Source organism: Crocuta crocuta, unplaced genomic scaffold, assembly GCF_008692635.1.
Source record: "Crocuta crocuta isolate KB4526 unplaced genomic scaffold, BGI_CrCroc_1.0 scaffold29, whole genome shotgun sequence".
NCBI classification, from domain to species: domain Eukaryota; kingdom Metazoa; phylum Chordata; class Mammalia; order Carnivora; family Hyaenidae; genus Crocuta; species Crocuta crocuta.
In genome coordinates, this window is record NW_027533280.1 from 4,469,441 (window position 1) to 4,486,800 (window position 17,360).

The window sequence follows — 17,360 nt, forward strand, 5'->3', positions numbered from 1 at the left end:
TTATATGCTATTTATTGTATATGGTTATCCAATTATCTAGTTGTCCTAATATCACTTAGTAAAAAATCCATTTTTCCCCTATGGATTTGAGATTGTGTCTTTGTTTTATTTATTTATTTATTAAAAAATTTTTTAAAATATTTTTATTTATTTCTGAGAGAGAGAGAGACAGTGTGAGCAGGGGAGGGTCAGAGAGAGAGGGAGATACAGAATCTGAAACAGGCTCCAGGCTCTGAGCTGGCTGTCAGCACAAAGCCCGATGCGGGGCTAGAAACCACGAACTGTGAGATCATGACCTGAGCCGAAGTCAGATGCTTAACTGACTGAGCCACCCAGGTGCCCCGAGTTTTATTTTAAATTTAAGAATGCTATTGGATTTATTCTGTATTTTCTATTGTTCCATTGGCCTGTCCAGGCACACATATTAACTTATTTATAGAAGCTTTATAATCAAGTTCAAATAAATAATAAAAGTAGCCACCTTCACCTCCAATTGCTCTACTTTTTCAGGGTTTTCCTTATAATTCTTGTTTGTATGTTCTTTCAGTAAGTTTTATTATCAACTTGCCTAGCTCTTGAAAAAAAAAACATAGTTTTTTAATTATTAGGTTTGCTTTATAGTTATCAGTTATACCTCAGAACTTACATCTTTGTGATATTTGAGTCTTCCCACCCAAGAACATGTTATGTTATGTCTCTCCATTTGTTCAAGTTTATATTTTTTGTCTTTCAGGAGTGTGCGTTTTCCTCAAAGTTTTGGAACTTCTCTTGCTTGCATATTTTATTTTTTGCTTTTATAATCGAGGGCTTTTCTTCCCTTATGTCTTCTGACTGATTTGTCTATGAATACTATTGATTTGTTTACTATAGTTTCTCCATGGATTCTCTTCTCTTTTTTTTAGGTATATAATCATATACTATGTATATCACATACTACATACAGGAAATTCCAACTTTTCCTGTCAAATTTTTAGGCTTTGAGACTGAGGTTTATATTTATTATTTTATTGTGTTAAGGAGGTATACCATCAATTCCTGTATGCTTCTGGTACTCTTATCATTCCTTCTCTCTCTCTCTCTCTCTCTCTCTCTCTCTCTTTGGCTGGAATAATTCTATAGAGAGAAACATTCCTTCGTGATCTGTCTTTTTTTTTTAGACAGAGAGAATAGTCTGGTTTAAAGGGTTTCTATTAGAGATATCAGAGATTTCCCCTCTCCTGTCAAGTTTGTGTGAAGAAAATATACTATGTCACTTAAGAAGACAGTTTGGCAATGTTTTACTTACAGTAGTACAGCCGTGGTTCATTTGAGGAAATCCCCCAAGAGTTGCTAAGTAATAGAAAGTGCTGTGTTCATGGCTGAGAGCAGCCATTTGGATTGTGTAAACATTTGCATAATTCTGGTGAGTCATAATATTTGGTTTTAAACCCGCACTTCATTTATTAGAATGCCCCAAATGTGATAGATGTTTGACATTTTATTTTAAAAGTATAGCTATTGAATTTAGGTAAGATAACCTGTGTTGTAGTTTTGAGAATAAGACATTCTTGTTTTCCTCTAGTGTAAGGAAAGCTACCATGCAGAAAAACACTAGCATTAGTGATAGCTTCTGTTTACTTACCTAGAAAGTATCTTCATTAACATTTGAGTGTTACCTGACATGTTTGAATATTTTTAATATTATTGTTAATAGTATTTTTATACTATTTTTGTTTCTCTGCCGATATAGTTGTATTTTCAGGGCTTTTGTCTTCCAAAATGTCTTTGGTTTGATGTTTAATATACATTACATGCTCATATTAAACATATAATTAATGATGACAGGTAATAGAGTATTGGTTAGGAGAAGCCAACCAGATATTGAAAATTTACCTTGGGAAAATCTAAAAATTAGATAATTTCATAAGGTAATAGAAAGTTGATTGTATGTCTAATTTCACATTCATATTTAATACTCAATTAGGCATCCATCATTTCTCGTAAAAAAGAAGCCAAAGCTGAGGAACTTCAGGAAACGAAGGAGAAGTTAGCCAGCTTAGAGAGAGAGGTGTCATTGAAGACAAATCAGACCAGTGAATTTGATGGCGCCGAAGTTTTGAAGGGAGATGAAGTAAGTTGAAGTATCTAATGGGACAAAGTTATGAGTGTTGCTTTTGTTTGAAACCATTCATGTGTTTTACTTTTTTGATTTGAATGTCAGTAATGGAAAGTTCATCTTATTTTATAAAACCCATTTATTTAAAATTGAAAAATCTTTGCAATAGTATTAAGAAATTCTTGATGTTAATGACATAGATCTTAGTGATTTTACAACATAATATTCCAAATTTTCCCTTTTTAATTAAGTGAATTTATATTAGATTTATTTATTATAAGTATTAAGTTTTAAAAGTAAAACAAAATGAGTAGGAATTAACAGGTAAAACAATTCATATTCCTTGATAAATGAAATTCCATAAAGGGCTGAGAAAATACCATCACTCAGTTATTTGTCAGTAATGTGTATCTGGCCACTGAGACTGGTGCCATTTAAATGACTTCATTGTAGATGCTTATAAATTTTAAAAATACAACTATATCTTATGTTGCTATATACTTAAATTTTTTAAACAATGTTTCAGGGGCTGTTATTTCATTTATCCTTCTGTCACACTCATGAGATTAGTAGGACAAGTAATATTGTCATTTATATATATGGCTAAATTTAAGCACCAAAAATATAATTCCCCATCTCATTTTCACAAAATTAGCTCAAGAATGAATGAATTTCGAATGAAGCAGAATATCTTGTCTGAAACACAGTGCTTGCTTGCTTGCTTGCTTGCTTTCAGCAAATCAAGAGATAGGTATAGGTTATATGTCTATCGTAAATGCCAATTCCTAAACATTGTCTGTACTTTACCACTCCTTGCAGCTTATTTATTTTATATTAGCTACTTAGCTACTAGGCCTCAGCAAATGCTACTTTGAAAAGCTGCTCACATCCAAACTTCATTTTTGGCTTTGAATAGTTACAGAATTCATACTGTTACAAATTGGCAGTGAGCCTTCCCTGTGCCAAACACAAGAGTTATTCCCATGGTACCACTTTTCTCTGTGGTGCTTCTGATTGTAGCCTCCCAATATGCCTTTACCTTTTGGGAAGTAGTAGATTTCAACAGTCAGCACTTTACTGAAAATTCCTTTGGCTTTTAACATCCACTTCCAGATTGCTTTAAGAGATAGGAATAATTTAAATGTTACTTGGAAGCCAACAGGGAGTGCTTTGTGACATCCTTGCTATGGGGGTGGGTGGGGAGGGAAGGGTTAATTATGCAGCAATTTTGTTTTCTAAGAGACCATGCTACTTCCTACCATTTTTGTCTTAAGAAAATGCTGCCCAGTTGACAAGAAATACTAATTGCTATGGCTACAGTTGGCATGAATAGTGCCTATAAATTCAGTATTAGACATTCTTTCTATGCATATGTGAGGGTATAGAACATACTGCCAACCTATTAGGTTTTATTTTAGATAAATTATGGTGAATAGGAGAAGTGTCTGATGACAGAAAAAGGCATACTTTTCTTAAAAGGAAAAAGATAACTTTGGAAATGATAAGGTCAACTTAATTTTTAAACAATATCTGGTCAGAAACTAGAACAAATCAAGTAAATTATTTGGCAGTTACCTAAAAGAACAGAAGGTATTGGGGAACATTAAGCATAATTTTGTAAAGAACAAATCTTGGTAGACCAGTTTTATTTTCTACTTTGATAAAGTGGCAGACCATATGGACAAAAGGGAGGAAGTTTGTTATACTTAAAATTATATAATATAGCTGGACTTCGCTGAGGTTTCATTTGGTATCATGTGGTAATCACCAAAAAATCATGTTTTTTTGCCACCCATCTGTTAACACAGTTGGTGAGAGGGTATTGAGAAGTAGTAGCGTGGCAATTTGTAGAAGTAGTAGCAATTTGTAAAGAATTGCTATAGCAGGGGTCACAAATAGGAGAATGAGGAAGGGGCAGCTAACATTTATTGAGCACTTTTTATACAAGGCTCTGTGCTAGATGCTTTGCAAACACACACTCCTTTACTTCTTGTATTCTTATTCCTGCTATTTCCATTTTACAGCTGAGTGAAGCTCAGGGAGATTGTAGGTGCACTTGTAGGTAATAGTGGCCAAGCTGGAGTCCAGGTCTCTCTCACCTGTTCCTGTTGACCTTGAGCAAATCACTTTTCTGTCTATAAAATGGGGATGGTTACTCTTCGTTGTCATTATGAAGAACACACAAAATAATTGATGTCAGAGCTTTTCAGTCAACATATATAAGATCTGACATCTGGAAGTCATTCCTATGGGTCTCATGTCACTGCTTGTGTGAGAGGTAGTACAGTGGAATGGTTAAGGGCATGGGCTCTAGAATTTGGTTGTTTGAGTACAGATCTTGGCTTTGTCATCTTACCAGCTGGACAACATTGGGCAGATTCCTTAAACTCTTTGTACTCAGCTGTAAAATGTGGCTATTATCACTATATACCTCCTGGAGTTATTACTGTGCAGATTAAATGAGTTAATACCTGAAAAGAGCTTAAAATAGCACTAGCACATGTTAAGTGCTCAGTAAGTGTTAGCACTTGATATTTTTATATTTTTGTCAGTCACTTGAATGAAGAGTTTGAAAGCTAAGAATACAGTTTATAACTTAATACTTGAAATTAGTATTTCCCAAACTGGGTATAATTCAGTAGAAATAAATATGAAAGAGTTTCTGTTTATGGTTAAATGATTTACACAGACTGAGGATGGGATAACACTAATCAGAGTCATTTTAGCTGCTATTCACTGAGCAGTTACTGTGTGCTCAGTCTTTAAAAACATTATCATTGGTGATGGTTGCACAACAGTGTGAATATACCTAATGCCACAGAACTGCACCCTTAAATATGGTTAAAATGATAAATGTTATTCTGTGTATGTTTAATCACAGTAAAATGCACATGTAGCATATTCTGATTAATTCTCTCGAAACACCTGTGAGGTAAACATTATCTGCATTTTGTAATTGGGGAAATAAGCTTAGAGAAGTTTAAGTGACTTGCCTAAAGTTACACAGTTAGTGAGTTGCAGAGTAAGGATTTGAACTCGAGTCTGACAGTCACAAACTGGAAACTTTAGCTTGATAGAAACTGTATGACAGCCATTGGTTTGGGTATAAACCTTTATTCCTTGATTATCCATATGTGGTTGGTTGATTAATCTTTTCTTGGAAAATTTAGGAATGTGACTGTTAATGAGGTTAAATACTATACATATAGTAATTTATGTACCTTTGTCATTTTCTTTTTAGAGGTCAGCTAGCAGTTTTTAAAGTTCGGTATTGAAGTATGCATTTTGATGCTTCCTACTGCCATTAAAGTTAATATTACAGATGTTACATTTCGTCTGAGAATTTTACCTCCTCTGTTTGCAGATGAAGGGGCTATTTGTGCTTCACTAGACTCTCATTAGTATTCCCTGGATGTTTCTTATTAATAAAAGATGAAGTGTCTAAAAAATGCTCCTTTTTTTTTTTTTATTGTACTTTGGTTATCATTTTAACATTTTATTTTCATTGTATTGCCTTACTTAATTACAGCAGTAAGCACAGGAATGTGTTTATCTCTTATTCTGCCAGACCTCTAACGTGGGTAGGAATTTCTTGAACTGTTGAAATTATCTTCTCAGTGATAGGGACTTTCTTGCCAGTCTAGTCTATCTTGATTTCTTTTTCTTCACACCAGTATTTATCAGGTGATAAGAAGGTTAAACATAGACACTGTAGTCTTTTAACATAACTGAAAATTGATAATAATTAATATGTTTCTGTATCTTGAAGTTTTTTATATTGGACTTACATATGTAATAATTAAGCATAAATCTGGTTGAACTGATATTCTCAAAGAAGTTTGAATGCTGTCATCTCTGAGAGAAATTACCCAAAAAGTGCCATGGAGCTTCATCTCTGATACCAACCTGTTTATTATTCTTGTCAATAATTTAGATTAGTTAATAATTAATGTTTATTATGCAGTTACAATATGCCAGGCTTCTTACGTACATTATCTCATTTATTTCATTGAGCAACTCTAAGAGTTAAGATAATTTTTGGGGTTTTTACAGTCATGGGAACTGAGGCACAGGAAAGATTTATGCTAACTTATCAAGATCACATGGCTAGTAAGTAGTGGTGCCATGATTTGAACTGAGGTGATCTGCCTCCAAAACCCTTAATAATTTTCACATGACAAGAAGCGAGAAGGAATAGTCAGCAAGAGACAGATGATAGAGGTAGGATTCAAAGTCATCTTGGGAGTAAGAGCATTGTGCTGAAACAAACAAAATGCCATTAATAGGATGATAAACACAATGTTGTGGAATTCAAGTTCTGTCTGCCATCTCAACTTATCACCCATGAGTAATGCAGCATTAGAAAACAAATAATTATACTCCATTAATAAAAATGTAATATCCCATTTATGGTGAAATTATGCCTGGAATATTATTTCACAGTTTTGGCATGTGTGTTAAGAAGGACATAGTCAAGGCAGAGTCCAGGTGTAGGTAACCAAAATGGATGAAAAGTCTGGAAACTTTCATAGAAAGAATTGATTATGGGGCGCCTGGGTGGCTTAGTCGGTTGGGCGTCCGACTTTCGCTTAGGTCATGATCTCGCAGTTCGTGGGTTCGAGCCCCGCGTCGGGCTCTGTGCTGACTGCCAGCTCAGAGCCTGGAGCCTATTTCAGAGTCTGTATCTCCCTCTCTCTCTGACCCTCCCCTGCTCACGCTGTCTGTCTCTCTCTCTCTCTCTCTCCTAGAAATAAATAAAAATATTTAAAAAAAAAAAAAAAGAAAGAATTGATTATGTATTAACTGAGAACAAAAACAAACAAACAAACAACAACAAAGGAAGACATAATACAATTGCATTTAAATTTCAAAAGGATTATGGCAAGGATGGTGTGCAGAAAAAGAGTTAACATAGCAGGCCTGAAGCTGCCATTAGAAAATCTTGTTTGCAAGGTTGGCTCTTGTCTGGCATCCAGGAACTTTGATTTTAGAAAGATTCCCACCATTCTCCAATAAGAATTGCTCACTGTGCCTAAACTGTGTGTACAAAGAAGGTGGTTTATGTTGAGCACCTGCTTTCCTTCCCGGAGCCTGGGGTTTAGGTGAGGGCTGGGCAGGCAGTACGCCTCTGTGACCAGCCCCCCAGTAAAATGCCTGGCGTGGAGTGTCTAATGAACTTACCTGGTTGGCAACATTTCACACGCATTGTTACAACTCATTGCTGGAGGAATTAAGGGAGAAGGCTCTTGGAAGCTTGCCCCTGGTTTCCTCTGGACTTCGCCACATGTGCCTTTTCCTCTTGCTGGTTTTGCTTTTATATTTTTATTCTAATAAAGCATACCCCAGAATATGACTATATGCTGAGGTGAGTCCTCCTAGCAAATCACTGAACCTGGGAATGGTCTTGGGGCCCCCCTGACACAGATGGGTTAATATTCTTGTTTGTTTGACAGAAGGCAGAATTAGAACCAATGGTTAGAAAGAAATATTTGATTGACTATAAGGAAAATTTTCTACAACTTAAGCTTTCTTCAGTAGCGAAGCAGGCTGCTTTGGTGAAGTAGAGTGCTCCAGCATTTAAAATACTCTTGACAGAACCTGGATGAGAGACATTTTACAAGTAATATGTGCAGTTAGTAGAAAAAAGATTATATGGATCAATGTTTGGGGGTTTTTTAACCTTAAAAAAATCTGACTATACAAGTAATACATGAATACATTCTTGTGGTATGAAATCAAACAATACACATAAAGTAAAAGTCTTCCTTGACTGTCTCCCACCCCCAATCCCAGTCCCTCAGTCCCTTTACCAAAGAGAAACCACTGCTTCCAGGTTTGTGTGCCCTTTCTGATCTACGTCTCTAAAGATAGATGTAGATCATACTATTCTGTGGGTTTGTAAAAATGTAAATGATATTATACTGTGTGTATTGTGCAACTTGCTCTTAATAAAATGTCTTGGAGATTTTTCCATGTCCATAATGAGGAAGTTAAGAGAAATCTGTAGAAGTTAGAAGAATCCGCTCTGGAGCCAGAACACCTATGTGCAGATCGCTGCTTTGCCACCTATTAGCTCTTCAACCTTAACATGTTACCAGACTCCTCAGGGCCTCAGTTTCCCTGCCCATAAAGTGGGTGCAACTGCTGTAGAAAACAGTATGGCAATAATTCAAAAGTCAAACACAGAATTACCATACGACTCAGCAACTCCCCTCTGAGGTTAGAATCCTCATGTGGTTTCTGTTAGGATTTTCTAAGTGCAAATTATTGCTATTATTCCAAATTGTAGTAACTTCAAATATTTGGACAGGATTTTAATATTAAGTGACCTTAGTTTTCCATAATTTGTAGTGCTTTTAAAATGTTTACACAGAATTATCTAACCTTCTACAGGATTCAGTGTGAGAAAAAATAGAAAAACACAGTATTATACCGTAGTATAATATCTAATGGTCAGACATCTGACTCTGAGTTGTCAATAAATTAACATTGCTGTGGTCAATATGATTTTTTAAAGATAACATAATTAAGTAGCATGTCTTCCAGAATATATACCCTGTTATTGTTTCCCCAGCTCACAGCCCATGGCCCTGAAATGTACTCCCATAGCACTCTGTTTCTGTGTGTTGTAACATATAACACACTTAAGATCACTTGTTCAGTTTCTGCTTCCCCTGAGAAAGCAGTGAGCTTCACAGTGGCAAGGGCTTATCTCTTGTTCACCATCATGTACTCAATACCTGGCACCTAACAGGCACTTGGTAAATGTGCGGAAACCTGAAAGTATATAATGTAATCTAGATGTGTGTAGGTTTTCATCAGAAAAGTGATAATATTAAAAATGTCTTGGCCCTTTTTAGTAGGCTTCAGTTGATAAGAAAAATTATTTATATTAACTCTTCAACCTAACCATAGTTGCATATTTCATTGTATAGATACTTCATTGTATAGATTCATTATTTTTGGATACCTAACCACAAACCTTTGCCATTTAATCTGTTAGCCTCCATTAATTCTTAGACAAGTACAGTTTTGCTATTTCTTTCTTTGCCCTTCCATTAAGAGAGAGACTCAGATGAGCAAAGAAAGAGCCCATGCCTCTTGTAATAGTCTCACATAGCTACTGATCTTTATTGTCTTAGTCACCTTCATATCTCTGAATCTCTGCTTTAATTATTTGAAAAAGCAAACCAAAAATTAGCCCCAGCGATGCAGTGCTGGTCTCCTTCCTAGAGCTGTCATTCAAATGAATGCCTGCCTTTTGGGTCTGAACTTTTTTATAGCAGCAAATGAACCTCTGGTTAAGTTTTCACTGGCACTTCATGCATTGAAAGGTCGCTCATGGTTAATGGTGTGTAAGTATACAATCCATTGTGTTTTGTTCCCTAACCGTTACAAGAAGCTCACCTGTTTTGTAGTTACGACTGCTTTAAAAATATGCTTGGTCAAATAATGTTTATGAGAAGCTTTAGAAAGATCCAACCAATTCATTTCTACAGCTACTGATAGAAATCCTAGAGCTAAATTGCAAAGATTATGAAATCTTCTTTAAATACTTCAAAGAGAAGCACAGTGAAGATAAGGGAATCCTGGCAAGGTTTGCTGCAGCTGTCAGATCCCGAAAAATTAGGAATCAAATTTTGACACTTGTAATTGAATCATCCACCCTTCTAAGTGAGCCCAGGCAAACCTGTGATATTTTTAGACCCTTTCAAATCACATCACACTCTTTAGAGTTCATAGCAGGACCCAAGGCCCCAAAAATTTCCCGAAAGACGGAACAAAACAGAATCAAATAAATTTGGCTCAATCCGCTATAGTAGAAGTAGTGTATTTATGCATGCAGTCTAGGTAATGCCACAGTTTCAACTCAAAATTTGAAAACTTTTCATAGAGAATTCTTTTGAGAGTTAACTGCTTGGACAGCCATTGAAAAATCCATTATCTCTAATATAATAACAGCTGTGCGGTGGTGATTTGATTTATAATAGAAGCATAGGACCTTGGATGGTTATGATTAACTGTGTTTCACAGATGGATGTTCCTGTGCCACAGGTTTCATTCAAGACAGATTTCTACCAGCACATATCATATTGCTTATTACAGACTCTCTCAAAAGAATTAGCAGTTAACCATCCGCCATCATTTATAGGTAATTACATTGCTTATGGTTGGCTTGGTGAGATTTTCTAATTTAAAGTTAAAAATGTAATACTAACAGTTTGGAAAAGGTTAGAATGGTATTTGTATGTTTGTGTTGGCAATAGTTATGATGAGTGATTTGAAAAGACTATCATTTTAACAAAACAAAGTTTGAAACATTTTTTCTTGCCTTAAAACAAGTAGCAACTCTGAGACCAGACTTTAGGGAGTCCAAATGACTTACTGGAGCATAACATGAAAAGACGACCTCTTCAGGTCTTCTACAAGTCTGAATCCCTCCAGAAGACACTGACAAATGGGCGAAAAACTCATGACCATGGGGCATAGTCATGCTACTCTTGAATAGTTGGTGTTATCTCATCTGACGCCTCTCTTGGGCCTATTTCTGTAGTTTTCCATGCTTAAAAATCATTTGATGAAATAACTGACAAATACGTGATTTAATTAAGAAATGGAAAATAGCATGCATGTTGGACTAACAGGATTTGAGGAAGAAAATATTCATTCTAGTCCAGTTTTTTTAACTTGCTGAACCTGGGTGAGTTGTATGAATTTCTCCATAGGTTTCTTTCTCTGTAAAAGGGAAATAGTGCTTCTTCAAAACAAATAGACCTTTGTGGTTCTTGACAATATATAATATGGCGTCTTGTGAAGTCCTCACAGCTAATTACTGGGCAGATAGTTTTCAGGCATTTGCAGCAGGAGCAGAGATTCTTGTTTCCATGTAGATATCCAGAATGCTGCCTGGAGTTTAATAATGCTTTCGAGTCCAAATAAGCTTGAAAAGCATTTGTAAATGGTTACATACTTAAGGAAATAAGCTGCTTTGTCCATTTAAAAAGGTAGCCCAGATTTTGATCATTACTATTAAAGGTTCTAAAACATATTAAGTGGATAAAAAGAGAAAGAACATCTGGCAAATTCCATTTTGATCACAAAGGAGTAAAATTAGTCCTGAAGCTAGAAGCTTGCACTATAAAGCATTAATCTTATTGATCTCAGCATTTAGAATGATGGCCATTCTTTCCTAAATGACAAAGTTAGGTTACAAATGCATGTTGGTCCAAATGATTAGTAATGGCTGCTGTAATGGGCCTTCCTGCACAATGGAAGGCTTTATAGTTCACTTTAATGACAAATTTGCTTGATTGACCTGCGATAGTACACTATAGAAAGCTTTTCCTTAATGTTCCAAGGACTTGTTGCTTATCTCCTAGGCCAGAGTTCCTTTAAAAATTATTTTTAAAATATATGTAAACTAAAATATTTTTTAAATCAAGCATTTAAGGAAGAACTTAACGGACGACCATGGGGGAGAAGAAGGAGGGAAATAGTGGGGGAAGGGGAGAGAGGCAAACCATGAGAGACTCTTGAGTGCTGAGAACAAACTGAGGACTGATGGGTGTGGCGGGGGAGGGGGAGATGGACATGGAGGAGGGCACTTGTGGGGATGAGCACTGGGTGTTATATGGAAACCAACTTGACAATAAACTATTTGTAAAAAAAAAAAAAAAAAGAAAGAAACCTCAAAGAATTCACTCATAACCCTACTTGTCCAATACAATGGCTAGTTTTCTATTTTTTAAAAAAAAATTTTAATGTTTATTTATGTTTGAGAGAGACAGAGCGTGAGCAGGGTGCAGGAGAAGGAAGAGAGAGGGAGGCGCAGAATCTGAAACAGGCTCCAGGCTCTGAGCTGTCAGCACAGAGTCCAACGGAGGGCTTGAACTCCTGGATTGCAAGATCATGACCTGAGCCAAAGTTGGACACTTAACTGACTGAGACACCCAGGCACCCCACAATATCTATTTTTATTTCTTAATTCTCTCCCAGTCTTGGTGTGTGTATGTGTGTGTGTGTGTATACTCAGAATATAGATTTGTAGTTGCTTGTAGTAGTGATTATTCTTTTTAGTTCTAAAGAGCATTTACCACACTTAGATTTTTACTTTTCTGCTTATTCTAATCACTTGACATGTCCTTATTTCTTTACTATTTTAAAAAAACAGTAATTGTCTCTTATTTTCTAGGTACTCATTAACTATATTCAAACAAAATGACAGACATTATTAATCATTATTCAATTTTTATAGAATTTTGGTATATTTTCTAGATCCTTTTTAAAAACTACCTAGTTTTATTTAAGACAAATAATCTTTTATTTTACAATGAAAGCACTGTATGTTTTGATCCTCCGAGGTTATAAAAACCCTTTACACAATAATAAAGTATTTTCAAGAAATGGCTACTAAATAATGGCAATTATGGTTATTAATAATTACAGATATTTAGGTCAAGAATATGTTTTATTTTATTAAACTTACAGCATAATTAATTATAACAACAAGAGCTCCTATTTATTGAATACTACAGTAAGCATTGTGCTAATTGCCTTACGCGCACACTTTCATATCAGTCTAAGTATTGTTACCTTCTTTTTTCTCCCAGTTGAATTGATTGATATATAAAGACAAAAAAAAAATAATTGCTCAAGGTCACTTTAAATGATGGAGCCAGGATTTGAAATATTTCTCTGACTCCAAAGTCCATGATCTTGACAACTCTCTGAACCGCTTGTAGTGCTCCCAGGACCTTTAATGATTAAGTTCTAAGTGAAATTATTTGTGACTTTTTTGCTCATATACATTATTACAACACAGAATTATGGGTAAATTTAAATTTTAATTCTCAAAGTCTATTCAAAATAAAATCTACCAGCAGTTAGGTTTTTGTTGGTGATGGGCATTTTTTGAGGTGGGTTATACTTTTAATTTAATTACACTTTTTATAGATTGACACAAATATGTAGGGTTTAAAATTTTTTTTAATGTTTTATTTATATCTGAGAGAGAGAGATAGCATGAGCAGGGGAGAGTCAGAGAGAGAGGTCTGAGACACAGAATCCGAAACAGGGTCCAGGCTCCAAGCTAGCTGTCAGCACAGAGCCCGACGCGGGGCTCGAACCCACGAACCATGAGATCATGACCTGAGCTGAAGTTGGACGCTTAACTGACTGAGCCACCCAGGTGCCCCAACAAATATGTAGGTTAAAAAGTAAAACAGTACTACAACGCTCATAATGAAAATAATGATCCTCTTTCACACTCCCAAGTCGTCCTTCCATGAGGCAACCACTTTTTTAAAAATATAATTTATTATCAAGTTGGTTTCCATACAATACCCAGTGCTCATCCCAACAAGTGCCCTCCTCAGTGCCCATCACCCAATTTCCCCTCTCCCCCAACTCCCATCAACCTTCAGTTTGTTCTCAATATTCAAGAGTCTGTTATGGTTTGCCTCCCTCCCTCTTTGTAACTTTTATTTTTTTTACCCTTTCCCCTTCCCCTTAGTCTTCTGTTAAGTTTCTCAAGATCCATATATGAGTAAAAACATATGGTATCTTTCTTTCTCTGTCTGACTTATTTCACTCAATACCCTCGCATTCAATCCATGTTGCTGCAAATGGCCAGATTTCATTCTTCCTCATTGCCAAGTAGTATTCCATTGTTTAGATAAACCACATCTTCTTTATCCATTTGTCAGTTGATAGACATTTAGGCTCTTTCCATAATTTGGCTATTGCTGAAAGTGCTTCTGTAAACATTGGGGTGCATGTGCCCCTATGCATCAGCACTCCCGTATCCCTTGGGTAAATTCCTAGCAGTGCTATTGCTCGGTCATAGGNCCCCAACTCCCATCAACCTTCAGTTTGTTCTCAATATTCAAGAGTCTGTTATGGTTTGCCTCCCTCCCTCTTTGTAACTTTTATTTTTTTTACCCTTTCCCCTTCCCCTTAGTCTTCTGTTAAGTTTCTCAAGATCCATATATGAGTGAAAACATATGGTATCTTTCTTTCTCTGTCTGACTTATTTCACTCAATACCCTCGCATTCAATCCATGTTGCTGCAAATGGCCAGATTTCATTCTTCCTCATTGCCAAGTAGTATTCCATTGTTTGGATAAACCACATCTTCTTTATCCATTTGTCAGTTGATAGACATTTAGGCTCTTTCCATAATTTGGCTATTGCTGAAAGTGCTTCTGTAAACATTGGGGTGCATGTGCCCCTATGCATCAGCACTCCCGTATCCCTTGGGTAAATTCCTAGCAGTGCTATTGCTCGGTCATAGGGGAGTTCTATTTTTAATTTTTTGAGGTACCTTCACACTGTTTCCCAGAGCAGCTGCACCAGTTTGCATTCCCACCAACAGTGTAGGAAGGTGCCCGTTTCTCCACATCCTCGCCAGCATCTGTAGTCTCCTCATTTGTTCATTTTAGCCACTCTGACTGGTGTGAGGTGGTATCTCAGTGTGGTTTTGATTTGTATTTCCCTGATGAGGAGTGATGTTAAACATCGTTTCATGTGTCTGTTGGCCATCTGGATGTCCTCTTGGGAGAAATGTCTGTTCATGTCTTCTGCCCATGTCTTCACTGTGTTATTTATTTTTCAGATGTGGAGTTTGGTGAGCTCCTTATAGATTTTGGATACTAGCCCTTTTTCTGATAATGTCATTTGCAAATATCTTTTACGATTCCATCAGTGAGGCAACCACTCTTAATGCCTTTAGTTGTCTCTTCTAGTGTTTACTTCTACATTTTTCTAAATAACATGTTTATGCTGAAATTTTAAAACGTTTTTCAATCGTTGATGTACTACCATAGAAATAAGGATTTAGCCCTTATACTCCCCATTCCCTGCCTACTCCCATACCCATCCTTTCATTCATTAGAGCCTCCCAATTATAATCTTTGGTTAAATCATTTAATATATTCATTGTGTTGATTGTAGAACCATAGTTTACAGCTGCGCCACATAGTATATACTGTGATTACATATCCTTTCTTCTACACTTTAAAAAAATATAACTGACCTCATTTTTTTGTTTTTGTTTGGTTAGTTATTAAATGTACCTATCACCCACCAGCTCCAGGCCTTCTGATAGAACCATGCAATTTATCTTAATATGGCATGTGTTCACACACAATAATCTATTAATTACATTTTGTAAACCTTAGGTTTATTCTTTCTGGGGTCCCTTTCATTCTTCTGTTCCAGTCTGGGAAGATTTATATCTAGGCTTGCTGTAAACTGTAGATTTCACTGTAAACTGTAATCAGGGGCTTTGTAGTCATCATCCTGGAAATTTCTTTAACAGTTCTCTTATTTTGGATCCCCTACTTCCCACATCCCAAGTTTTCTCTTTCTTGGTTTATTTCCTTGTTGTAATAGAGAATGTTCCTGAAAAGGGGAGACTTGGGAGGTACATTTTTGAGAATCTTGCTTGTTTTAAAACCGTCTTTATTTCGTCTTCATATACGTGATTGACAGTTTGAATGATAAATTCCAGTTGAACAGTTTTTCCCCCTCAGAATTTTAAAGGCATTGTTCTGTTGTCTTCTAGTATTCATTGTTGCTATCTGAGGCTGTTTTGAGTCCCAGCCCTTTGATGTGACCTTTTATTGTTATTACTGTTGTTATTTTACCTCTTCTTGAAACTTTTGGGATTCTCTCTCTACCTCTGATTTTCTAAATTTTTAAGATTATGAACTTAAATGTAGCTCTTTTGTACTTTCATTGAGCTGGGCATTCTATTGGCCATTGTAATTTAGAATCTTATTTTATATCCTTTAGTTGTAGGAGATTTTCTTGTATTATTTCTATTCTTTAAAAAAAAATCTGTTCAAGGTGTCTGGGTGGCTCAGTTGGTTAAGTGTCTGATTTCAGCTCAGGTCATGATCTCACGGTTTCATGAGTTCAAGCCCCATGTTGGGCTCTGTGCTGACAGCTCAGAGCCTGGAGCCTGCTTCAGATCCTGTGTTTCCTTGTTTCTCTGCCCCTACTCTGCTTGTGCTCTGTCTCTCAAAAATAAATACACATTAAAAAATATTTTTTAAAAATTCTGTTCTGTTCTGGAGTTCATTAGTTACATTTGGGGTCTTCTTTATTAATTCTTTAATGTTAACTTTTCGAAATGTTTAATTTAAAAAAATGTTAAGTAAAAGTAGGTAACAATATGTGTGTGCATTGTATTATATATGAAGAGTAAAGAATAATGAGATCATGAACATATATATACTTAACACTCAGCTTTTAAAACAGAATTTTTGTGGCTCCTGTGTGCCTCTCCTTTATCCCATTCAATCCCCGCCCTCTCAGAGGTAACCACCATCTCAAGTTAGGTATTTGTCATTCTCTGACTTTTCTTCACTGTTTGACCAGACATTTGTATCCCTAAGCGATATATTGTTTTGTTTTCCTAAGCACTATTAATGGGAGCCCTATTCTATATATTCTGTAACTTGCTTGTTTTGCTCTACATTATTTCTTGAACTTATAATTGTTTACTTCCACTATAGAAATATAAATATATATAGATATATACAATTGAATCTACAACAATTCATTGTGGCTTATTTTCCAATTTTTTGCTTTTGCAGCATTTCTGTCAAAATTCTTATGCATATCTCCCATGGCTTTCTGTGAACAGGGTTTCTCCAGGACAGTGCTTCTTACCTTTTTTCACATGACACTTAAAAAAAGTTGATCATTGTTTAGCATAGTGAGGTAAAAGGACAAGGCTGCTTATAGCTGAGGGTGATTGGCTTGGGAATTTTTCATAATATCTTAGCAGCTGCAGCAAAATCTTAGTGGATAAATGCCTTGGCACACACTTAATAATTGTGCCACATGACTACAATGGAGCATAGAGCACGCCCCACTTAGGAAGCCCTGCTCTGAAGCAGTACCCATCACAGAGTTGTCTGATACCAGGTCTAGTCCAGAAACTGTTAGTTACTAATCCATGGCCATGTAAGTTGAGCAGAAACATTTAGAAACTTTTCCAGTAATGTGATATTTTTATTATTTTAGTAAAGTGTCCACTCCACAAATGATTAGAAATTTTAAAAACTGCTCCATCACCATAGATAAATTTAAAAACCTTGCCATTCATTGGAGTGGAGTTGGTGGGGCATAGGGTGAACACACTGTCAACTTAAGCAGATATGAAATATTTTCCATACTGTTGTTCTAGATGAGAAATCCCCCACTGCAGCGGAGTACAGGTGTCCCACTTCCTCCTCATCTTCACCAACTCTTAGTT

At 36.0% G+C, this 17,360-nt stretch overlaps 1 protein-coding gene across 1 annotated transcript in view; it reads left to right on the plus strand.

Moving 5' to 3' along the window:
• Positions 1–17,360, plus strand: part of IFT81 (intraflagellar transport 81) — an 84,212-nt gene that overhangs the window by 26,618 nt on the left and 40,234 nt on the right. Inside the window, exon 11 of the mRNA XM_077747911.1 lies at positions 1,964–2,110. Coding sequence (XP_077604037.1) covers positions 1,964–2,110 — 147 coding nt within the window. The remainder of the gene's footprint in view (positions 1–1,963; positions 2,111–17,360) is intronic.